The sequence below is a fragment of the Podarcis vaucheri genome (genome assembly GCF_965113315.1).
Source record: "Podarcis vaucheri genome assembly, chromosome: 2".
Lineage (NCBI taxonomy): Eukaryota > Metazoa > Chordata > Lepidosauria > Squamata > Lacertidae > Podarcis > Podarcis vaucheri.
In genome coordinates this window covers 124,911,345-124,936,001 of record NC_138760.1, presented here as the reverse complement: position 1 = coordinate 124,936,001, position 24,657 = coordinate 124,911,345, and the positions used below count along the sequence as shown (strand labels likewise).

Here is a 24,657-nt window from a genome sequence, read left to right as displayed (position 1 = left end):
CACACGATTTCTGTTCTCATCCTGAAGCAAAGTTCTTAACCCGAGGTAATATTTCTGGGTTAGCAGAGTCTGTAACCTGAAGTGTATGTAATCTGATGTACCACTGTAGTTTAATATTGTGTTGGAAGCCGCCCAGAGTGGCTGGGGAGACCCAGCGAGATGGGTGGGGTATAAATAAATAATTGTTGTTGTTGTTGTTGTTGTTGTTGTTGTTGTTGTTGTTGTTATAGCTCAACTGTGCACCGTGAGAAGTCCTTTCTTTTATCTGTCCTGAATCTTCCAACCTTCAGCATTATGGTATGTCCGCAAGTTCCAGTGCTACAAAAAGGTGGGAGAAAGTTCTCTCTATCTGACTTCTCGAACGTCCATCTTCATTGTAAACGGATGGGGTAGCAAGGGGAAGAGAGAAAGCCTTGGGCCTCATTTACACCATGGGTTTAAGGCTCTATGTTGGCTTGTGTTTGTCTCCAGGGACAATGGAGTGCGCCTCCGGGGGTGAAGCAAAACTGCTTCGTTAACAGCACGAAGGTGACCTCCCCGGGTCACAAGCCTGGGCAGTGACCCCACCACCACACACACACACACACACACACACCTCACTGATGTGGTCCAACCGAAAGCAGAGTGAGATGTTTGGCACCAACTTGGAAGGAGGCAAACGAGGCACCATCCAACCACCTTAGGGACTCCGCTCTGGATTTGTGAAAGGGTTTTCTCCTTAGCCTTTTCTATTCCTGAAGGCGTCCTGTGAGGCAGCAGAGGTTTAGGATCAGAGTTTTCCTTCTCCTAGATGGGCTACCTGCAGCACATGCAGAAACCATCTTCTTGATTGTGAGATTCACTACTGATCTCACCTGCTCCATCTGCCACAGTCTGTCTTTGCATGCAGGGGAAGTCCCTAACTCACTGAGGGTTTGAGACCCATCGGCTGCCCTCACCTGGTTTAGATGGCTATTCGAAGCCATTCATAGAATCATAGAATTGGAAGAGACCACAAGGGCCATCGAGTCCAACCCCCTGCCAAGCAGGAAACACCATCAGAGCACTCCTGACATATGGTTGTCAAGCCTCTGCTTAAAGACCTCCAAAGTAGGAGACTCCACCACACTCCTTGGCAGCAAACTCCACTGTCGAACAGCTCTTACTGTCAGGAAGTTCTTCCTAATGTTTAGGTGGAATCTTCTTTCTTGCAGTTTGGATCCATTGCTCCGTGTCCGCTTCTCTGGAGCAGCAGAAAACAACCTTTCTCCCTCCTCTATATGACATCCTTTTATATATTTGAACATGGCTATCATATCACCCCTTAACCTCCTCTTCTCCAGGCTAAACATGCCCAGCTCCCTTAGCCGTTCCTCATAAGGCATCGTTTCCAGGCCTTTGACCATTTTGGTTGCCCTCCTCTGGACACGTTCCCTGAGATCGTGGCCGCTGTCGCGTGCTGACGGCTTCTAGGAGCCACAGGTGAGAGCTGAGTGCAGGTGGGGACCAAAAATGGACAAACAACCCCAAAAGGAGCAGGACATGACCTCCACCAGAGGTATGCCCCCCCCAACACCCCATACGCCCCTTAAAGCGCTAAGATACCGCATTATCACAGTTGCCCACAAAGAATTCTGGGAGATGTGGTTTGTTAAGGGTGCTGGGAGTTGTTAGGAAAGACATCCTGTTCCCCACACAGAGCTACAATTCCCAGAGTTCCCTGGAAAGAGGAATGAATAATTGAAGCACTTGGGGGACTCCTCACAATTCTCAGCACCCTTAGCATACAGTTCCCAGAATTCTTGGAGGGGATGCTATCACTCTTTAAAGTGGTATGATAGCACTTTAAGCGTATGGGATGAATGTGGCCACCCAGAGTCACAAGTTCTGCAGCAGAATGCCCCTTCTCAGCCCTGGTGATTGGTGTCCTTTGGGGTTGATAGGGTAGAAAACAGGTAGCCCAACAGTAGTAGTAGTAATAATAATAATTTATTTATACCCCGCCCATCTGGCTGGGCCTCCCCAGCCACCCTGGGCAGCTCCCAACAGAATACTAATACTAATACTAATAATAATAATAATAATAATAAAGCGATAAAACATAAACAATTAAAAACTCCCCATAACATTTCCCTAAACAGGGCTGCCTTCAGATGTCTTCAAAAAGTCAGACACTTGTTTATTTCCTTGACATCTGATGGGAGGGTATTCCACAGGGCGGGTGCCATTACTGAGAAGGCCCTCTGCCTGGTTCCCTGTACAGTGGTGCCTCGCAAGACGAAAATAATCCGTTCTGTGATTCTCTTCGTCTAGCGGTTTTTTTCGTCTTGCGAAGCAAGCCCATTGAAGGATTAGCGGATTAGCGCTATTAGAGGCTTTTAGTAGCTTATCTGCTGATCGGATCAGCTGATAAGCGGCTTAGCGGCTTAGAAAAAGGGGGAGGAGGAAAAAAAACAGCAGGAAATCGCAAGACATTGTCGTCTTGCGAAGCAAGCCCATAGGAGATTCGTTTTGCGAAGCACCTCCAAAACGGAAAACTCTTTTGTCTAGCGAGTTTTCCGTCTTGCGAGGCATTCGTCTTGCGGGGCACCACTGTAACTTCTCTTCTCGCAGTGAGGGAACCACCAGAAGGCCCTCAGAGCTGGACCTCAGTGTCTGGGCAGAACAATGAGGGTGAAGACGCTCCTTCAGGTATACTGGGCTGAGGCTGTTTAGGGCTTTACAGGTCAGCACCAACACTTTGAATTGCGCTCGGAAACGTACTCCCAGTCACCAGTCTAGCTGCCGCATACTGGATTAATTGTAGTTTCCGGGTCACCTTCAAAGGTAGCCCCACATAAAGTCTGTTGCAGTAGGTGGCACCAGAGGCAACGGCACCTAATTCTAGTTTTCTCTCCATCTTCTGCTTCCCTGTTGAGTTCATTAAGGGGCAACACTCAGTGAGGAAAAGGAAGGTGACTGCCAGGGCCACCTTCTGGACAGGATGACAGGTTTTTGTGGGCTAGTTGTGGGCAGACTGAGGTTGGTGAGCCAGTGCCCCATTGGCTTTCACGGACCAGCTTCCATTGTCACTCTAGAGGCGGAAGTCCTAGGCTTGAATGAGAAATAGGTCTGGACTAAGGCCACTTATGAACATTTGTCACCCGCTCTGCTCCTAGAATTGCAGTGTTGGAAGGAAAGGGACCCCAGGGTCATCTAGTCCAGCCCCTGCAATGCTGGAATCTCAACTAGATCATTCATGACAGATGGCCATCCAACCTCAGCTTAGAAACCTCCACGGTCCACCACATCATGAGGGAGTCTGTTCCGCAGCCAAACAGCAACATCTGGAGGGCCAAAGGTTCACCACACAACAGGGAGGCACAAGCAAGCTCAGGGAATCCTAAATTCTGCAGAAGTGCAAAGTATCTTTAGAGGAGAAAAATCTCTTAACTGAGGGGGCGGGGGGGGGGGTCTCCCTGGGCAGGATGGAGGCGTCTGGCGCTCTCAGCATGGAGGCCTTGCGGGAGTGGCTGCTCCAGGGGCTCGAGGCCGAGCATGTGGAAGTGGAAGACACAACCCCTGGACGCTGTGCCACAAGCTTCAAAGTCCTGGTAGTTTCCCCACGATTCTGAGGAAAAGCCCTGTTGCAGCGGCATCGGCTGGTCAATGAAGTCTTAGTGGAGGAGTTGAAGCACATTCACACCTTTGAGCAGAGAACGCTAACGCCAGAGCAGTGGGCGAAAGAACAAGAAGCTAAGTGAGAGAGGAACTCCTCTGCCCTGGGAAAGAAGGCGGCGGCAGCCCAGAGACCAAAACAAACCCCCAAGGGAATGGGAGAGGCAGCTGTGGAGCAAACATATGCAGGCGTGGGACCCACCCTGGTCTCTCCAGTGGGAATACTAGGAGGACTTGGAAGAGCATGTAGCAGAAAATAAAATGTAAAACCAGAAAAAAACAAGAAAAAAACCTGAGGGGGCCGGGGAGGAGATGACCCAAAACATCTCAGTGGAAACTGGGAATGCTCAAGGACCACAGAATGTTGACTGTTGGAGAGGGTTAGAACGGAGTATCTTGCAAAAGGGCATGGCTGGCAGGCTGGCACCCTGAACAGGAGGCGCTCCGTGATGCAACACTTTGTTGCAGATCTCACTCATTTTCCCCACATGGGTACTTTCATGTGAATTTTAGAAACGTGTTTTGTCCGGAACCCATTTCACTCCAAATAGTTACACAGTTTTATCCTTATTTTATTCTGTTTACATAAAAATTAATTACCATGAAGTGATTCATGCCTGCCCACCAAAACGCACCAACAAAACAACGGGAAAAGTTCCAGGGAGAACATTAAAAACAACTACTGTTAAGACTCTGTTGCTTCTAACTACCTTCCTAGCTTCAGAAAGCAAGGATGGGTGTGACTCCGAAAGGAACGGATCCATCTGTTGTCCCAAAACGTACATGTGATTAAGGGAATTCTAGTCCGTGGCATAATAACATGCTGCAATAACCATGTTGACTTCTACGATGCCACCAGGCCGTTGGCAGGATTCGTGGGAAATACTAAGACGGCCATTCCCGCGTTAAGCATGTGGGCAGGTTCGGAGGGCATCTTCCCTTCCGCGTGGATTCTCTGATGTAAAGTGAGGTTGGTGCTCTGGCTGAAGCTCTTCCCGCACTCGGAGCACGTATACGGTTTCTCCCCGGTGTGGATCCTCTTGTGCCTAATGAGGCTCGACTGGTCACGGAAACTTTTGCCACAGTCGGAGCAGATATATGGCCTCTCCCCTGTGTGCATTCTCTGGTGTGCACTAAGGCTCCCCCTGTGGCTGAAACTCTTCCCGCACTCCAAGCATTTGTAGGGCTTCTCACCGGTGTGGACTCGCTGGTGTTGGATGAGGCTGGGCTTGTCCGAGAAACTCTTGCTGCAGTCCGTGCACCGGTGCGGTTTCTCTCCTTTGTGGAGCTTCTGGTGCCTGAGGAAGTTTGTGCTCTTGTTGAAGCTCTTCCCGCACTCCAGGCACTGGTACGGTTTCTCCCCGGTGTGGATTATCTGGTGCGAAGTGAGGTGCGCGCTCTGTACGAAGCTCTTCCCGCACTCCAGGCACCGGTACGGTTTCTCCCCGGTGTGGATTATCTGGTGCGAAGTGAGGTGCGCGCTCCGACCGAAGCACTTCCCGCACTCCAAGCATTTGTACTGCTTCTCCCCTTTGGGGATTCTCGGATGTTTAGGAAGGTCAGACTGATCACAGAAGCTCTTGTTTGTGTCCGAGCATTTATACTGTTCGTCAACTCTGGGGGCATCCTGATGTGATCTAAGATCTGAACCGTGACTGAAACTCTCTCCACCATCCAGATATATATAAGTGTTTTCCTCCTTCTGGAGTGTTGCACATTTGGTAAGCTGTCTGCTCTCAATAAAGTCCCTCCCAAACATTGCGGTCTTATTTTGCTTCTCCTCTGTGTGGATTCCCCAGTGATCACTGGGAAAACCGCTCCCTCTTTTTTCTGTTTGGTTTTCCTTTTGGACCAGGGTTTCGTGGAACTCTCCACCCTGGCGAGGGATGGACGCAGGTCTCTCTTGGCTCCAGAAATTCTCTTTCAGCTCTTCGTACTTGGCTCTTCCTGAGAAATCCCCACACAGCTCCCCTTCGCTCTTGCTTTTCCATTCATCGCCTGTTGAAATTAAGAGGAGGAACTCAATAAAGGGCCCAACAGAGAAAACTAAATCTCTCAAACCGGTCTTCTAAGGCAGGGGGAGGAACGTGGGGACCTCAAAGATGCTGAGAAAATGTTGACCTACCACATAAGCCAGCATGGTGTCGTGGTGAAAATTCTGGACTAGGACCTGGGAGACCAGAGTTCAAATCCCTCCTTGGGTCATGAAGCTAACTGGGAGACCTTGAGCCAGTCACTGCCTCTCAGCAGGTGGGGATTAAATTATGCCATCTTGGGCTCCGTGGACAAAAAAAGTGGGCTATAAATGCAATGCCATAAAACAAATAAATGTTGCTCTGCTGCTCTGAGGTTTGGTTAGGGCTGACTCAGAGGCCCCACTCCGTATTATACATTTAAAGCAGTACTATACCAAAGAATTGTGGGAAACGTAGTTTGTTGAGGCTGCTGAGAGTTGCCAGGGGACCACCTATTCCCCCCACAGAGCTACAATTCCCAGAGTGGTTGAACAATGAATTCCTTCAAGAATGACATATCTTTGCTGGTGGGGATGTTGAGCATGAGGAATATTTCCCCCCACTTATTTTGCGAGTGCTCACTGGTAAAAAAAAATTCTGGTCCAATGCATATCAGGAGGTATCTATTACCTTAAAGAAATACTGGACAAATGACCTTGCAGCTTCCATATAAAGACTGCAACCTAAAGAACTGGCAACGTGGCTGCTGGCAGAGGAGGACAAAAACGGAAGATTCTGGAAGGCCTGCAGATATCTCTGGTGTGTAAAAATGTATGGAACCAGGAGATGACAGAAAATATAACCCACAATATATTGGTTTCCGAGGCCAAGAAGATACGGAACATTTTAATATTGCGTGTACAATATCATTTCCACCAATAACAACCTCCAGGATTCTTTGGCACTACCAATATGGGAAATAATGGACCTCTTAATGTTTCTGCTCACAAACGTCTTCTCACACCTTCCAATTTTGTTGGCAGATTAAGAGAAGGGACACATGGGCCTCTTTCTGATATTTCTGTATTTTTTACGTTTGTGTGTGTGTATCATATGTATGATGGAATAAAATACATTTAAGTATTCAAAACAACAACCCGATGCCGCCTCTCAGGGAACTGTGGGAATTGTAGGCAAAAATATTCAAGGCAGATGTGGAGCCAGGCTAATGGCTTCTTTGTGAACCACCCTGAGACCTTTGGGTATAAGGCGGTATATAAATTCAATAAATAATGATGATGATGATGATAACGACAGGTGTGACCTCAGGTAGAGGGGCATGTGGTCTGGGAAGAGTCTTAGGGGTCTGAGGTTAAGAATGTTCCAGAACATTCCAGAAGGTTCCAGAAATCATCCCCTCCTTACCCAACAGGCTTGCCTCCCTGTTGTCATCTTCCTGCTTTGCCTCCACACACAGTTGCTTCTGCTCAATATCAGACAAGGCTCGGCTTGTATCCGTCTCCTCAAATGCCGCCTGTAACAGCAGAGTGAAACCCATTCAGAGGAGAAATAAAAGCATCGTCCTAATCCTCTTTCACACCCAGTACATGGTTGCTCCTTTATAATTTGTGGGGAGAAGAAAAGGAAGGATGAATTTCTTTCTTTCTTCTTAATTGCATGTACACATATATGTGCACCTCCCAAAAACAAATCAGTCACTAACATAGCTCAGGACCTCAATACAGTGGTGCCCCGCAAGACGAATGCCTCGGAAGACGGAAAACTCGCTAGACGAAAGAGTTTTCCGTTTTGGAGGTTCTTCGCAAAACAAATTTCCTATGGGCTTGCTTCGCAAGACGACAATGTCTTGCGAGTTCCTGCTGGTTTTTTCCCCTCCCCCCCCTTTTTCTAACCTGCTAAGCCACTTATCAGCTGATCCGATCAGCAGATAAGCCGCTAAAAGCCACTAATAGCGCTAATAGCGCTAATCCGCTAATCCTTCAATGGGCTTGCTTCGCAAGACGAAAAAACCGCTAGACGAGGAGAATCACAGAACGGATTCTTTTCGTCTTGCAAGGCACCACTGTACCTCAATAATACTAATACTACTACTAATAATAATGGCTGCCCCTACATACACCAATAGCCTGCCTTTCCTTCATCACGGAACTGGAGGTTAGCATTCATGGGGTTCTTAGGCAAACTCTCATCAAACAGCAAAACATAATAACAATAACAATAACAATAATAATAATAATATACCATGGCCAGCAGCTTCCCTTCTCAACCCCTGCTCCAGCACGGAGTTGGAAGGGACCTCAAGAGTCATCTTGTCCAACCCCCATCTCAACATGCGGTCCCCCATCCAATTCGAAACCTCACCAGACCCTGCTTAGCTTTGCTGAATGGGCCCGCGGTTACGCCGCTGCACCGCAAGCCCGGCAGCGAGCATGCTTCACCTGCTTGGACGGCTTCTTGGCCCCCCGCAGCCTCAGCAGGAAGTCGTCCGCCAGGGCCACCGCCTGGGAGCAGGTCTCCGGGCCGCGCGGCCTGACCCAGCTCTGCATCTCGGGCGGCAGGACGGCCAGGAACTGCTCCAGGATCAGCAGCTCCAAGATCTCCTCCTTGGTGCGGCTCTCGACTCTCAGCCACTGCCGGCAGAGCTCCCGGAGGCGGCTGTGAGCCCCTCCGGGACCCCCGGCCTCCTGGTAGCGGAAGCGCCGGAAGTGCTGGCGCTGCTCCTCCTGCCGCATGGCGTCCCCTCGCAAGATGGCCGCCTTCACTTTCCCATAATCCTCTCTGTCTGCAGCCTCCAAGTTGCCAAAGGCATGCTCGGCCTCTCCGCTGAGGGCCGGCAGGAGCCGGGCTGCCCACTCTGCCTTGGGCCAGCGGCAGGCTCTGGCCACTTGCTCGAAGGAGGCCAGGAAGGCCTTGGTGTCGTCCCAGGCCTCTTCCGGCAAATTTGGGGATGCCCGTCCTGACGGGGGGGATTCCACCGTCTTCAGGAACTCTTGCCACTGGGCCTCCCACTGCTGCAGGGACCCCTCGTCCGGTTCCTGCTTAATCTCGTCTCCCGGTGTTCTCGGAAGGAACTCCCCGACAGTCTCGGGCTGGAGTGCCCAGGGGTCGTTCCTCCTCGCCCCCTCGCCCGCCGGGTCTTGCTCCTCCATTTTCATCCCGGGCTGATCTCACAAAGAGGGCACCGCAGGGAAGGAAGTTCTAGAAGGAAGAAGGGCGAGCGCAGATTCTAAATAGTCACGTCGAGTTTCCTCCCTGGAGCGGGAAAGAAGAGGATGGGAGAGTGAATGATCCCACAGGAGTCACTGTTTCAAGTCGGGGACCGCATTCCTTTCTGGGCAACTTTCCGAGGGCCGCATGCGAGTGTTGAGCAGGCCCAGAGGCATCAGGGGTTGGAGCGGCAAATGTAGATTTTGCCCTCGTATGGTCAGCTAGTATCTACACACACCCCTCTCCATCCAAACAGGCGAGAGGCCTGAGTTCAAGGGCACAGTCCGGTCAGGCAAAACCACTCAGGGAGGGTATGAGGCAGGGCAATGAGGGGTGAGAGCTGGGGAGACATTAAAGGGCTGGAAAGAGAAGTTTGGAGGGCCACATTTACCCTCCTGGCCTGAGGTTCCCCACCTCTGCACTGTTCCTAGAAATAACGGCCACATACGCTAAATACGAGGGAGGCAGGTGGCGCTGTGGGTTAAACCACAGAGTCTAGGGCTTGCCAATCAGAAGGTGGGCGGTTCGAATCCCCGCGACGGGGTGAGCTCCTGTTGCTCAGTCCCTGCTCCTGCCAACCTAGCAGTTCGAAAGCACGTCAAAGTGCAAGTAGATAAATAGGTACCGCTCTAGCGGGAAGGTAAACGGCATTTCCGTGCACTGCTCTGATTCACCAGAAGTGGCTTAGTCATGCTGGCCACATGACCCGGAAGCTGTACGCCGGCTCCCTCAGCCAGTAAAGGGAGATGAGCGCTGCAACCCCAGAGTCGGCCACGACTGGACCTAATTCAGGGGTCCCTTTACCTATGCTAAATATATGCAGAAAATATGTAAATTATGTAATACATGCAAATTTGAAGCAATACGTCTCTCCCCCATATATGCTCCTTTGGGAGCAGGGGGGCTAATGTGTTGTTTTTTTATTTTTATTATGTATTTTGTTTTATATCTTGATTTTATTCTGTGAACTGCCCTGGCATATAAATTCAATAAATAATAATACTAATAATAATAATAATGGCAGAATATACATTTAAGAAATAAAATAAATGTAATGCATAAATAAAATTTGGAATTATATAGGCATGTCAAAGGAAGTCTAGTCCAACTCCCTCCCGCTGCAAGGGCATTGTCTCCATGACCCATGGTGGGAATTTTGGGGCTGGGGTGGGTGTTACTGAAATACCATTGGCCTCAACTGCAAGTTTACATTTAAAGCAGTATCACAGAACTTTAAACAGTCCTGGCTTCGGCCCAAAGAACCCTGGGAGCTGTAGTTTGCTAAGGGTGTTGAGGGCTATGAAGAGACCCCTATTCCCTTCGCAGAATTACAATTCCCAGAGTGGTTTAATAATCAATTCCTCTTCCTAGGAAACTCTGGGAATTGTAGTTCTGGGGGGGGATAGGGGTCTCCAAACAACCGTCAGCAGCACCCTTTAAAAACTAGGATTCTTTGTGCTAAGCTATAATGTAGAGCCGATGGGGCCTTAGAAGGTGCAGCCAAAATCCCTCCTGTGCTGCTTAAATGCAGTTTAAGGAACTGGATGGACCCAGTAAATCCTATTGGGTGGCACGCAATCTTTGCCATGCTCAGAGCACGTCCATTGAACTAAATGGGCTCTGGTACACGAGCGCTTTTTCTGCGGTCTGGAGACAAGCCTCAACCAAGTGGTCTGCAGCTTATTCTTTGCATTGCATTAAATACTCTTCTCCCCACCCCAATTTTATTTTTTATTGCTTTTTTTATTTCTTCTGCAGGGCTAGAACTGAGATCCTGTGGAATCCAAACGGCAGTGCAATAAAATGCAATGTGTAAGAAATAAGAGGGATTAAAAACTGGATGGAAAATCATACGACATCTAGCCCAGCACATTACAATTGCTACAACAGGCAGGGTGGGGGGAAATTATTAAGCGATGGGGTCAGGATCCTCAGCGGGAGGTCTCAAGTTCGATCCCCAGCATCTCCAGGTCCCAAGCCTGAAATCCAGGAGAGCGGCTGCCAGCCAGTGTCGGCAGCACTGCGCTAGACAGACTCCGTCTAAGGTGGCTTCTAATGTTCCATCCTCCTTGCTTTTCAGTGTTATTATAATAATTACGCCTCATTCTTAACCTGTTTTTGACAACGCGACGATTCCCCTTGGATCAGTGGCTCCCTCCCAGCCAGCTCTCCTTCAACTCACCAGATCGCTCCAGATCCTTCCTCAGTGCAGATGGGGTACCCTAAATCTTTATATTGCTGGAGGATTTTGGGGGTGTTAGGGGGGGGACCGTGCATGTATTTTGAAAAGGCAGTTTCCGGGCAAGGGTGGAGCCAGACCAGGAAGGGGGCTGTGCTATGCTAGGTTCACATCCTGGTCTCTTTTGCATTTATTTATTTATTTGGTTTTGAATGAAAGGATCGTGCCCAGGGGATCGAGACTCCTCCGCTCTCAGTTGATCCTTACACGTGCCTCTCTCTTGTTGATTGCGAAAGATTCCCTTGACACTCAGAAACGCGTGAATATTCTTTTGCACGGGTGTTTTCCTCTCGTACACACCACGCGTTTGAAGCACATTCCCACGCAGCTCCGCCTGCCCAGGAATCCCGGGAATTGTAGTTTGCTCCTCGCAGAGCTACAGTTCCCAGCACCCTCAACAAACGATCGTGCACTGCTGGATTGTATGACTATGACTGTTGGGGGGGGGGGGGGACACTTTAAAATTCAGCAGAGAATATTCTTCTGAACTGTATATCTACTATATGGAAGTTAACAAAAATGGATTTTATGCGCTCTAATGGTAGTCAAGAGGCTGATATTGATGAACTGGAAGAGTGAAGACATGATCTCCTTTAATCTGAAACAGGCAGTTTGATGTATAAATGTTTGCAAGTTGTTTTAATTTACAGCTTTTCTAGGTGTAGAATGGAAGATTCCTTGCACTGTTTGTTTGTTTGTTTGCTTGCTTGCTTGTTAGCTTGCTTGTTTGTCTGCTCAATATTTGTTGTCTTTCCTAAATAAAGAGAGCAGAGTGGCCCTAATAGGGCAAGGCAATGCTGCTTGCCTGGGAGAAAACAAAGAGGGATAGGATCCCGCACTTCACAATACAAATTTGTGTGCGCACTTGTGTTCTGCCTTCTTTTTGCATTCGGGTCACAAAGGGAGAATATGTGGCTTAGCGTATCAAAACCATTTCCACCACCCAAGGATTGGAATTGCCCAAAAAAGATGTCAGACTGTTTTTGTTTGCCACTACAGCGGCAAGACTTTTATTAGCCAAAAATTGGAAATCGCAAGAGATAACAACAATAGAAGATTGGCAGATAAAGATGATGGACTTTTTGGAGCTGGCCAACCCGACTGGAAGAATTTGTGATCAGAAAGAAGAGGAGACACAAGAGGACTGGAAGAATTTTAAAGAATATTTGGCTAAATATTCTAACGTAAGATTAAGAGAAATTTCTTGGAAGTAAGAATTAGGCTTAGGGATAGAATAAGAATATGTTGTTAATAAACATTAAGGATTAAAATTTTAATAAAGGAGAAGAAGTTAGTAAATGTAAGAAGATAATATTATTAGAAATATCAATTTGGAGAACTGCTAAACAGGAGATATAATGAAATTCAGTTAGAGGGGATTCGAGGAAGTCAGTTATCAATGAAACGAAATTAGGATTTGGAAGTAAAAAATTCTTTTTTGTGTGTCTTTTCTATGTTGTTTTTGTGTGTTGTAATGTTTTCCTTCCTTTTTCTTTCTTTTTTTATGTGATAAATGTGAACATCAATTTAAAAAAACAAAAACCCCAAAACATTTCCGCCACCCTTAAGGCAAAAATATTATATTTTACTCCAGCCTCTTAGAACGGAGTCTGGCTGCTTATGTGCTGGCGGGAATGATCTGATGTGCAAGAAGGTCCTGCCCGTCGCTGAAACTTTTCCCGCAGTGGATTTTCTGATGTCTAGTGAGGCTGGATTCGAAAGCAAAGCTTGCCCAGCAGAGCAGACACTTGAATTTTTCGTCCCTTGCATGGACCCTCTGGTGCCAGCTGAGACTTGACTTGTAGCTGAAGCTTTTCCCACAGTCCACACACTTGAAAGCTTCTTTCCCTGCATGGATCGTCTGATGAGTAGCCAGATTCGAGCTCCGCCTGAAACTTTTCCCACAATCGACACACTTGTGTGGCTTCTTCCCACGGTGGAGCCTCTGGTGCCGTGCAAAGTTCTGGCTGTGGTCAAAGCTCTTTCCGTGCTCGTGGGGCTTTCCCCCCGTGTGGATCTTCTGGTGCGCAATGAGGCTTGTGCTCCAGCGGAACCTCTTCCCACAATCCGGGCACTTGTAGGGCTCCTCTCCCATGTGGATTCTCTGATGTCGGAGAAGGTTTGACTTGCGGCTGAAGCCTTTTCCGCAAACACCGCAGGTGCTCTGCTTCCTCTCCAGCCGCGGTTTCTGATGGGCCGAGAGCTCGTAGAACGCTCCAAACTGGCTTAGCTGGCTGCCTACGGGTCTCTGGTCCCACATCTCCATTCGATTCACCCCCTCGAGGATGTCTTCTCGGTTCTCAGTGTCAGCTTCCTCCACTCCGCTCTTAATTCCTCCCGACCACACCTCATGCGATTCCCAATCCTTCTCAGTCCCCCAAGCATCATCTGTTGGAATAAGAATAAAAGGAGTATGTACAGGTGTGCGTGCGCATATGTTCAGAGCCACAGAATTGTAGAGCCGGAAGGGACCCAATGGTCATCTAGTCCAACCCCCTATGATTCAGGAGTCACAGCTAAAGAACCCCTGGTCTCTCCTGGCAACAGCCATTCCAACCACCTACAGTAGAAGTCCCAGTAAAGGGAGAATGGATACTTAAACTTATGGAATATGCCGAAAGAAGAATGGAGGATGAAGCTGATGGACTATGCAGAATCAGGTAAATTAACAGGAAGGATTCGAAACCTGAGGAATCAGAGATTCTTAGAGGACTGGAGTAAATATAGGAACTATTTGAAAAGTAATTGTGATGAACAGATTACGCTATTAGGATTGCAATATGTTTTGTGAGGTGGAGTATTCGAAATATTACAATAAAGACTACGAAAAGAGTTATTGGTTAAGGATAATTAAATGCAATATAAAAATTAAGGAATGCAGAATAAATGATAAAGAATGGAAAATCATCAGAGGTGTCGACGGAAGTCAAAAACATTGTATAAGATGAGAAGATATGTTGTATGACTGTTGGAACTGATATATTTAAAAAATAAAAAATGTATATAAAAAAACAAAAAAAACATGGAATATGCAAAAATGGTGAAACTTAGTGGAAGAATAAAAAAAATCAAGCTGACAAATTTTTTATGAAAGAATGGAAATGGTTTATTGAATATTTCCAGATAAATTGTGAACAGATAAAACTATTAGCAGGATTATTGTAATAACCTGCAGTTTTATAAGAGTATATATTTACAGTAGATAATTAAAGGAGAAAGTTAAATGAACTTGGATATGCAGAAAAAAATATATGCAGAAAGAAAGAGGTAGAAGGAAATCCAATTTTGAAATTTTGAATGTTAAATTGATTGTAAAACTAATGAAATGTATAAATTTGAAAAATATAAATAAAAATCTAAAAAAAGAAAAGGGAAGGGAAGGGAATCCCATTGGGTCAGCTGCGACATCAGCACCTTATGGCCCCTTCCAGCTGGTCTTAAAAACAGCTTTGTAACTAAGTTGTCCTCTTCCCTCCTAAACCCTCTTCCTTTTGTGCCATGTCTTTCAGACTGTAAGCCTGAGGGCAGGGGCTGCAATGTTAATGATCTTTGTAGGACACTCTGGCAACCTTTGTAATCATGCAGGCGTGCTTGGCTGCCTATCGTTTTTTTTTCATAGATTCGTAGAATCTTAAGAGTTGGAAGGGACCTTGTGGGTCATTTAGTCCAACCCCTGCAATACAGGAATCTCAACTAGGAATCTCAATCTCCTCCTCCCTCCCAATCCCTCTTCCTTTTGTGCACTGTCTTTCAGATTCTCCCATTACAGATCTCTGTAAGCCACTCTGGGGACCCTTTTTTGCTGAAGAGAAAGGTAAACATCCTTCAGGTAAAGGAAATAAATATTTGAAATACCACACTACAGATGCTGACCCAGAGAAATGGCATAATCCCCGCTCTCCTGTTTGATCTCCCCATGGAGGAGCCCCTGTCCAGACTCAGATGACGCCTGTTCCTCTTCATCATCAGGAAATTTCAGGACTTGGGACAGGCCCGACACCTGAAATAGCAGTCACCGTTTTCAGTTTGTTTTGCAAAGGTCTCTGCCGGTTAAGAGAACTCAGTCTATGCTTCTTCACTGAATTTAAAAAAACTTATTCTGCCAGCTTTCAGGGCAGAGGCTCCCTGAAATATACTCGGAGTCGAGTGTGGATTTCATGCTCTTTATTCAGCTCATAGTAGTGAGGGATGGAAGTGAGGGACGCGGGTGGGGCTGTGGGTTAAACCACAAAGCCTAGGACTTGCCGATCAGAAGGTCGGTGGTTCGAATCCCCGCGACGGGGTGAGCTCCCGTTGCTCAGTCCCAGCTCCTGCCAACCTAGCAGTTTGAAAGCACCTCAAAGTGCAAGTAAATAAATAGGTACCGCTCCGGCGGGAAGGAAAATGGCGTTTCCGTGTGCTCCTCTGGTTCGCCAGAAGCGGCTTAGTCATGCTGGCCACATGACCTGGAAGCTGTACGCCAGCTCCCTCGGCCAGTAAAGCGAGATGAGTGCCGCAACCCCAGAGTCGTCCGTGACTGGACCTAATGGTCAGGGGTCGCTTTACCTTTACCCTTTAGTGAGGAATGGCAGTTTCCCCGAACTGTCTGCTTTATATACATTATTTGCAAAATGGGCCCCACGTGATTGGCTAATTCCGGGATTCTCCTGTAGGCCAATCAGGTTGTGGATTCACTTCCAAATGGAGTTGGATTGGGTGGTTCCTGCGGATCAATAAGACTGCTGCATTCTTGATCCTATTGTTCTAGGACCAATCAGACTGCTGCAATTTGGATCCTATTCAACTCAGTACATAACACCACCCAAGGCAGCTAAGAAAAAGACAATTAAACCATTAAACCAGGCTTCCTCAACCTTGGCCCTCCAGATGTTTTGAGACATCATCCCTGACCACTGGTCCTGCTAGCTAGGGATCATGGGAGTTGTAGGCCAAAAACATCTGGCGGGCCGAGGTTGATGAAGCCTGCGTTAAACAATTGATTTGTAGAAGTACATATTACAATACAAAAAATAAATAATACAACGATAAATGTCTGGGAGGAAATTCAAGTAAGTTGTGCATATAGAACAAGGTCCACTCACACAACAGGGCTGCCCCTGCCCCTGCCCCCCACAAGCCCGGTGTTGTGTACTGAGTTGAATAGGATCCAAACTGCAGCAGTCTGATTGGTCCTAGAACAATAGGATCCAGGATGCAGCAGTCTGATTGGTCCTAGAACAATAGGATCCAGAATGCAGCAGTCTGATTGGTCCAAGAACAATAGGATCCAGAATGCAGCAGTCTGATTGGTCCGCAGAAGCCACCCAATCCAACTCCAGGTGGAAGTGAATCCGCAACCTGATTGGCCCACAGGAGAATCCTGGAATTAGCCAATCACGTGCAGCCCATTGTGTAAATAATGTCTATAAAGCAGACATTTCGGAGGAACTTCCATTCCTCCTCACTGCTATGAGCTGAATAAAGAGCATGAAATCCACACTCGACTCCGAGTCTATTTCACCCCCCAAATCTGCTCTGGAGGGTTGAGGGAACCCCCTAAACTTGTAGGAGAATGGGGGGGGGAGTTCTGCTGTGTGAACAGACTTTGTTCCGTACATGCACATCCCACTTAGCGCTAAGTTGAATTCCACCCTATATGTATAGCTTTTCATAGGATTGTAGAGTTGGAAGGAAACCCGAGGGTCATCTAGTCCAACCCCCTGCAATGCAAGAATCGGTTGCCCCGGTGGAACTCGAACCCACAACCCTGATATCAACAGTCTGGTGCTCTACCAGCAGAGCTATCCCAAGCTGTTCAGGTCACCTGGTCCACAGGGCCCAGGTGAGCACACCCTCCCTCACCTGTTCTTCCTCCGCCTCTCTTTGCCCCAGAAGGAGCTCCTCAGCCAGGGCCACCGCCTGGGAACAGGTCTCCGGGCCTCCTTCCTGGACCCAGCTCAGCATCTCCGGTGGCAGGACGGCCAGGAACTGCTCCAGGATCACCAGCTCCAGGATCTGCTCCTTGGTGTGCCTCTCTGGCTTCAGCCACCGGTGGCACAGGTACCAGAGGCGGCTGCAGACCTCATGGGGGCCCTCGGCCTCCTGGTAGCGGAACCGGCGGAAGCTCTGGCGCTGGGTCTCTGCACCGAGGGCAGTTGCAGAACCACCCCCTTCCTCTGCCATAATCTGCCTGCCGATGGACCGATGGGGAAGGAAGATTTTGCCGCCACCCCACAGCACAGTCTGTGGGTCTCCCCCGTCCGACCCAGGGAACCGCGAGGCCTTCAGGAACGCCTGCCACTGGGCTTCCCAGTGCCGAGACAACACCCCCTGGGTCGGTCCCTGCTTCATCTGTTCCACGGTCCACCTCAGAAACTGCCCCATGGCGCCCGCTTGGCCGCCTTCCTCGCTCTCAGGGGTCAAGCCCATCTGAAGCCACTGCTCTAACGCAGCTGGGAACTGAAGGCAGGAGGCTGAGGGTTCGCCGACTCCTGCTAGAGCCATTTCCGCTTGCAGGGAGGATTCGAACACAGCTCTTTCCCTCACTAGTGTGCGGTGGGGCAGGGGGCAGATGAGGACGATGGGTCTGACCCTGGCCTTGCACCCAGAGCTATTTTTCTAGAAAAAGAGGGGCCGGAGCTCACCGTGAACTTGGAAAGGGGTCACCCACATTCCAAGGCATGACTCTTGATCTCAGGGTCATGGGTTCGAGTTGGGTTGGACTAGATGACCCTCGGGGTCCTTTCCAACTCTACAATTCTCTGAATTCTATGCAGGGGGGACGGAGACTCCTTGCTGATACAATTCAGAAAGAGGGGGTGCCTGCTACTCTCAGGAACTTCGGAAGCTGCCTTATACCGAGTCGGGCTACTGGCTTATTACTGTCAACTCTGACTGGCAGCAGCTGTCCAGCGTTTCAGGCAGGGAGTCTCTCTCCCAGCCCTGGCGATTGAACATGGGAATTTTCTGCACATGTTCTACCCACTAGGCAGCACTTTCTGAACACACACCTCATTCATTGCACTCCATGCACCAACCTCCTGGGAATGCAAAAAATAAATCTCAGCCAGGCAGCATTTTAGCTGCAAAGCCGGGCAAGGAAAGGCATGGAAGGCTGTCCTCTGTCCCGCCCCACTCCTCCCCTCACATTTTTTTCTTGCCTCGCTCGGAATTGAGCCGCGGCTGTTGATTTAACCATTAACCAGCCATCTACCTATATTGCCAGCACGGACTGGCAGCAGCTCCGTAGTTTTGCAGCCCTACCTAGAGATGCCGGGGTTACATGCAAAGCAGACGCTCTGTGACTGATCTATGCCCCTTGCTGCTCTCCTGCAGCAATAAAAACCATTGCAAAAATAGCTCGCTTCTTGGGAGGCTGCTGGCCCTACTGCAAATTGTTCTGTTAGCTTCTGGGTCCGGTCTTTGCTCCTTCAAAGGGTTAAATCCACCGAGCTCCGTTTCTTAGAGCGGCCCAGGAAATTTGGATGGGGGAAGTAAACAATGAGGACAACTTCCTGGGTCTAAGCCCCGCCCTCCTCCTGGCATTAGACTCCTGCAGAAGACAGACAGGTGGGTGATTGAAGCCATAAGCTGAAAGCTGGAATCATTCATAGTGGCGTGGTGGAAGGGAATTAATTCATGCGATGCAATGCAAAATAGGGAGGGGAAACCATTTAAAAATAGTAGCCGGGCTCAGATTCGTTCTACCAGAGCCAACCTTTCTCTAGAATCATTTGGAAAAATGAAATGTGAGGATGCACATTTCTTTTTCTGAGTCTCGACAGGGGCTGTGGGCAGATGACCTGGGATACTCAAAATGGCACTTGCTCAAAAATCCCAGAGTGATTTGAGAGAGATTGCAATACCTGAAAATACTTGAAAAATTAGCGCAAATTAAAACAAGGCGATTTTGAATAAATTTGAGTTACTGTACTATCATTAAAGGACAAAAATAAAAATAAAAAGTCCCAGTGGCCACAGATCTAAAAATGTCAGTAACCTCTACTGCGTAGGAGGCAAATGATAATAATTTATTATAATAATTTATTATTTATACCCTGCCCATCTGGCTGAGTTTCCCCAGCCACTCTGGGGGCTTCCAATCAAGTGTTAAAAACAATACAGCATTAAATATTAAAAACTTCCCTAAACAGGGCTGCCTTCAGATGTCTTTTAAAGATAAGATAGCTGCTTATTTCCTTCGCATCCGGTGGGAGGGCGTTCCACAGGGCGGGCGCCACTACCGAGAAGGCCCTCTGCCTGGTTCCCTGTAACCTCACTTCTGGCAATGAGGGAACCACCAGAAGGCCCTCGGCAATGGATCTCAGTGTCTGGGCTGAACGATGGGGGTGGAGACACTCCTTCAGGTATACAGGACCGAGGCTGTTTAGAGCTTTAAAGGTCAGCACCAATGGTTTGAATTGTGCTCAGAAACGTACTGGGAGCCAATGCAGATCTCTCAGGACTGGTGTTATATAGTCCCGGCAGCCACTCCCAGTCACCAGTCTAGCTGCCGCATTCTGGATTAGTTGCAGTTTCCGGGTCACCTTCAAAGGTAGCCCCACGGAGAGCGCATTGCAAGTAGTCCAAGCGGGAGATAACTAGAGCATATGCATCATTCTGGCAAGACAGTCCATGGGCAGGTAGGGTCTCAGCCTGCGTACCAGATGGAGCTGGTAGACAGCCACCCTGGACACAGAATTAACCTGCTCCTCCATGGACAGCTGGGAGTCCAAAATGACTCCCAAACAATTCATCAGGAAACTTCTTACTGATCTGTAACCTATTTTATTGCTCTCCGACTTGAGCAGGAGAAATGGCCATGGAGGAACGGAGATCGCGGCTCGTCTGCCCAAGTGTCAAGGTCCCAGGAATCAAAATGGAGAAGCTGGACTTGGCAGGCCCTGGCCAACGAGAAGGAGCAGGAGGAATCCCTCACGCCGTTGAGGCCAAGAGTCTGAAGGAGTTCCTTTGGTGGGCTGCTCCGCAGCAGATGAAGCGGGAGCCGGTTTGCTGGGATGCCCAGTGGCAGGACTTCCTGAAGGCTGTGCAGTTCCCTCGCTGTGGACAGATGGAGCCACAGCTGGGGGAATCCACCCTTCAGGTGGACAATGGCAAGGTGTTGGTGGGCACTGCTGGGCGCAGCCCGTGGCTTCTGGAGGAGAGAGGGAGGTGGCTCTTGCTAAGGCCCGGCGGAAAAGCCCATCCGGCCTGCGTTCAAATGGCGGCCAGTGGCCAACGGGACGAGGGGGATTTTGCCAGGACAGAGGCCAAGCGCCAGCGGTTCAGGCGCTTCCTCTATGAGGAGGCCGCGGGGCCGCAGGAGGCATGCGGGCGACTCCGGCAGCTGTGCCGTCTGTGGCTGGAGCCAGAGAGACGGTCCAAGGAGCAGGTCCTGGAGCTGGTGGTCCTGGAGCAGTTTCTGAGCATCCTCCCCCAGGAGATGCAGGGCTGGGTCTGCAGAGAGGAACCAGTGAGCAGCTCCCAAGCAGCAGGGCTGGCGGAGGATTTCTTGAGGAGGCAGCTCAACGCTGAGAGGCTGGAGCGACAGGTGAGGAGCCAGAGGATAAGCTTAATGTCCTGTTTCTTCTTTCTTTCTCTCTTTTTAAATTTTTTTATTAGATGTTACCAAAAAAAGGAAAAGAAAAAAAGGAAATAGAAACAATACATAGGTAAAGGTAAAGGGACCCCTGACCATTAGATCCAGTTGTGGTCAACTCTGGGATTGCGGTGCTCATCTCGCTTTATTGGCCGAGGGAGCCGGCGTACAGCTTCCGGGTCATGTGCAGCACACGGAAACGCTGTTTACCTTCCCGCCGGAGCGGTACCTATTTATCTACTTGCACTTTTGGTGTGCTTTTGAACTGCTAGGTTGGCAGGAGCTGGGATCGAGCAACGGGAGCTCACCCCGTCGCGGGGATTTGAATCACCAACCTTCCCATCGGCAAGTCCTAGGCTCTGTGGTTTAACACACAGCGCCACCCGCGTTCCTCTAAATTTTATTAGATGTTACCCAAAAAATGGAAAAGAAAAAAAGGAAATAGAAACAATACATAACCATACATAAAAACATACATAATTTTCCGGAATGCAGACTAGAAAAGAAGAAAGATGAAAAATAAAGGAAAGAAAGAAAAGAAAAAAAGAATGAAGAGAAAAAATACTTTTCATAATAATTCCAAATTCATACTTCAAACATTACAATATATAAATCCTAGTTAAAATATTATAAAAGACTTCCACCACATTCACCACACGGCTCTTGGTTATCTAATTCACCTTTACATCTGTTTCTTCTTTCTTCGGTATGTTGTATCTAATCGTTTGACAATTGTGAACAGTAATCAGCAAAACTGTTCCAGAAAAGAAGTTCGTAATATTCTGCCAGGAAACATCGCTTAGTGTAAAATGACAGTATTTCCTCTTTTAAAACCCCCTCAAAACTTACTTGAATTTGCTTTGCAGGAGGGATTGCAGAGCATAGCCATTGCGGCTAGTGGCCACTGATAGCTTTCTCCTCCATGAATCTGTCTAATCCTTTTTAAAGCCATCCAAGTTGGTGACTATTAATGTCTCCTGTGAGACTGAGTTCCGTAGCTTACAGCAAATTGTTCTGCAAATAAGCACCGCGAAGATTGCACAGCCTGTCTTGCTGTTTACCCCAACACCCATGGGAAAGAATGTATGCTCTGGTTATCTCCCGCTTGGATTACTGCAATGCGCTCTACATGGGGCTACCTTTGAAGGTGACCCAGAAACGACAACTAATCCAGAATGCGGCTGCCAGATTGGTGACTGGGAGCGGCCGCTGAGACCATATAACACTGCTCCTAAAAGATCTACATTGGCTCCCAATATATTTCCAAGCACAATTCAAAGTGTTGGTGCTGACCTTTAAAGCCCTAAATGGCCTCGACCCAGGCAGAGGGCCTTCTCGGTGTTTTAAGTATGTTTTAAAGCAGGGTTGTAATTTTTTCTTGATTTTGCTGCTTTTGTAAGCGGCATATGGATTTTATGAACTAAATAAGCAAAAGAGACCCTCTCTGCTCTTTCAGAAACTGGAGCCCTACAAGGAAGTCGTGGTGGACTTCCCCGAGAAGGAGGAGGTCCTGCCGTGCCTTGAGCAAAAAGGACGCCTCTTTGGGGAAGTCACGCAGGAGTGTACCGAGGTCAGCATGCAACAAGGTCAGGCACTATTATTATTAATAATTTTATTTGTACCCAACCCATCTGACTGCCTTGCCCCAGCCTATCTGGGTGGGGAAAGAAGTAATAGAAGTGGAAAGAAATTGCAATTGAGTAGATTGGAAGTCTTAACACAAGGGTGGGGTGAGGGATGGTGGTGGGAAAATGTGTGGAATTGAGTGTGGGTATGTATGAATAGTTTTAAGGACTGTATGAAATGTATGTTTGTTTGTATATTCGTAATATGTATGTACAGTGGTACCTCGGGTTACATACGCTTCAGGTTACAGACGCTTCAGGTTATAGACTCCGCTAACTCAGAAATAGTACCTTGGGTTAAGAACTTTGCCTCAGGATGAGAACAGAAATCGCACGGCAGCAGTGCGGTGGCAGCAGGAGGCCCCATTAGCTAAAGTGGTGCTTCAGGTTAAGAACAGTTTCAGGTTAAGAGTGGACCTCCGGAACGAATTAAGTACTTAACCCGAGGTACCACTGTATTAATGTTGAATTATTTTAATAAAAAAATACAATAAAAAACACACAAAGTGTTGGTGCTGACCTTTAAATTATTATTATTATTATTATTATTATTATTATTATTATTATTATTATCATCATCCTCATCATCCTCACTAGGCTGAGTTTCAGTTTGTCTACTCCTGTCCAGTCTGTTACTCATTTCACCCTTTAAAAAATACGTTGCAGGTGTTGACCCCGAAGAAAAGCCAGAGAAGAATTGTGCAGAAAAGCTAAGGCAACCAGAACCCATTGAGAGCTCTTTGTGGGAAGCTCAAATCAACGCTGTGCAGATCCAGAGCCATGCGGGGGAATTCCTCAAAAGCAGAGGGAGAACCCGCGCAGGAGAGAAGCCGTACAAGTGCCCGGAGTGCGGGAAAAGCTTTCTGTACGGCTCGGATCTCATCAAGCATGAAAGGACGCACACCGGGGAGAAGCCGTTCGCCTGCACAGACTGCGGGAAACGCTTCAATCAGAGCTCGCACCTTATATCCCACGAAAGGGTCCACACAGGAGAGAAGCCCTACAAGTGTCTGGCGTGCGGGAAGAGCTTTGGTTGGCGGTCGGACCTTGTAAGACATCAGAGAATCCACACAGGGGAGAAGCCCTACATTTGCCCTGATTGTGGGAGGAGCTTTAGCGCCAGTTCAGACCTTACTAGGCATCAGAAAACCCACACAGGAGACAAATCCTACAAATGCGTGGCCTGCGGGAGAACGTTTAGCGGGCGATTGCAGGTTGCTAGTCACCAGAGACTCTGCACCGGGAGGAATTGCTGAAACCAGGAAAATGCCCATAGAAAAGGGCATGCGACTATACAGTGAGCAGTCTTTTTTGCGTGACAAGCGGGGTATATTTCTTCAAGGAGGGGTCCACAGTAGTCTGTGGTTTGCTCTGTTTCCTAGCAAAATTTTGTACGTTGAATCAAGATTTCTGGTGTGCTTAATAAAGATGACTTTTTTTTAAAAAAAAGCTTTATTTGCTGAAGTTTTCAACAGAACAATAACTTTCCACTGAAATCTTGGAACCCGTTAAAAGGACCTGTCTTTTAGAAGAGGGCAGGGCCTTGAAACATCACCCACACAATGCTTTGTAATGTGTAAATTAAAGCTCAGTTGCTGCCATTTGTAGACTTATTTGTAGATACTGGTCCTGAAAGACCTACATTGGCTCCCAGCATGTTTCCAAGCACAATTCCAAGTGTTGGTGCTGACCTTAAAAGCCCTCAACGGCCTCGGCCCTGTATACCTGAAGGAGCGTCTCCACACCCATCATTCAGCCTGGACATGAGTCTGACCAAACTGCAGGAGGCAATGGAAGACAGGAGTGCCCGGTGTGCTTCTGGTCCACGGGGTCACAAAGAGTAGGACATGACTAAACGACTAAACAACAAATAAATTCATAATAATAGTAATACAGTGGTACCTCGGGTTAAGTACTTAATTCATTCCAGAGGTCCATTCTTAACCTGAAAATGTTCTTAACCTGAAGCACCACTTTAGCTAATGGGGCCTCCCGCTGCCGCCACCGCATGATTTCTGTTCTCATCCTGAAGCAAAGTTCTTAACCTGAGGTAATATTTCTGGGTTAGCAGAGTCTGTAACCTGAAGTGTATGTAACCTGAAGCGTATGTAACCCAAGGCACCACTGTAATGATAATAAATAAATAAATAAATATGCAAACAAACAAACAAAAATAAAATAAAAACAATTTCCAGAGGGGTGTCATGTTCTCTCTCGCAGCAAATTCAGAATATTGTGGCATCTATTTCCCCCGGCACAAGCTCTCAGCCCCACTATCCTCACTTGTCCCCCCCCCCCAAAAAAAAGCTCATGCTATAATAAATGATCCTCCGACTGTTCAGTTCCACAAGACTCTAGAAAGAAATGCATAAGTAAGATTGAAAAAGGAAACAGAAA

The 24,657-nt window shown here is 48.0% G+C and overlaps 3 protein-coding genes across 6 annotated transcripts; 1 reads left to right on the top strand and 2 right to left on the bottom strand.

Moving 5' to 3' along the window:
* Positions 1-4,187: 4,187 nt before the first annotated feature.
* On the bottom strand, positions 4,188-11,144 carry LOC309524754 (uncharacterized protein). Of its 3 annotated transcripts, none has more exons than XM_082209745.1 (4): positions 11,002-11,144; positions 8,051-8,864; positions 7,017-7,125; positions 4,188-5,634 (listed from the first exon to the last, which is right to left on the bottom strand). In XM_082209745.1, exons 2-4 carry the CDS (start codon positions 8,765-8,767, stop codon positions 4,481-4,483), a joined length of 1,980 nt encoding a protein of 659 aa, XP_082065871.1. In that variant the 5' UTR covers positions 8,768-8,864; positions 11,002-11,144; the 3' UTR covers positions 4,188-4,480. The 3 variants fall into 3 exon arrangements, with proteins under 3 accessions (XP_082065871.1, XP_082065873.1, XP_082065872.1); XM_082209747.1 differs by having other exon boundaries at positions 8,051-8,810; positions 11,002-11,137; XM_082209746.1 differs by having other exon boundaries at positions 10,932-11,121.
* An 892-nt stretch (positions 11,145-12,036) lies between these two features.
* LOC309524910 (uncharacterized protein) lies at positions 12,037-17,541 on the bottom strand (the record flags this gene model as incomplete). 2 transcript variants are annotated; one of them, XM_082210140.1, is made up of 3 exons in its annotated part: positions 12,037-13,446; positions 14,932-15,036; positions 16,899-17,541. In XM_082210140.1, the coding sequence occupies 3 exons, from the start codon at positions 17,539-17,541 to the stop codon at positions 12,677-12,679; spliced, it is 1,518 nt and encodes a 505-aa protein (XP_082066266.1). In that variant the 3' UTR covers positions 12,037-12,676. The 2 variants fall into 2 exon arrangements, with proteins under 2 accessions (XP_082066266.1, XP_082066265.1); XM_082210139.1 differs by having other exon boundaries at positions 14,932-15,058; positions 16,900-17,541.
* Positions 17,542-18,521: 980 nt separating this feature from the next.
* Positions 18,522-23,709, top strand: LOC309524905 (uncharacterized protein; the record flags this gene model as incomplete). The annotated part of the gene is made up of 4 exons (XM_082210125.1): positions 18,522-18,606; positions 19,848-20,587; positions 22,092-22,221; positions 22,927-23,709. 4 exons carry the CDS (start codon positions 18,522-18,524, stop codon positions 23,514-23,516), a joined length of 1,545 nt encoding a protein of 514 aa, XP_082066251.1. The 3' UTR covers positions 23,517-23,709.
* Positions 23,710-24,657: the final 948 nt, after the last annotated feature.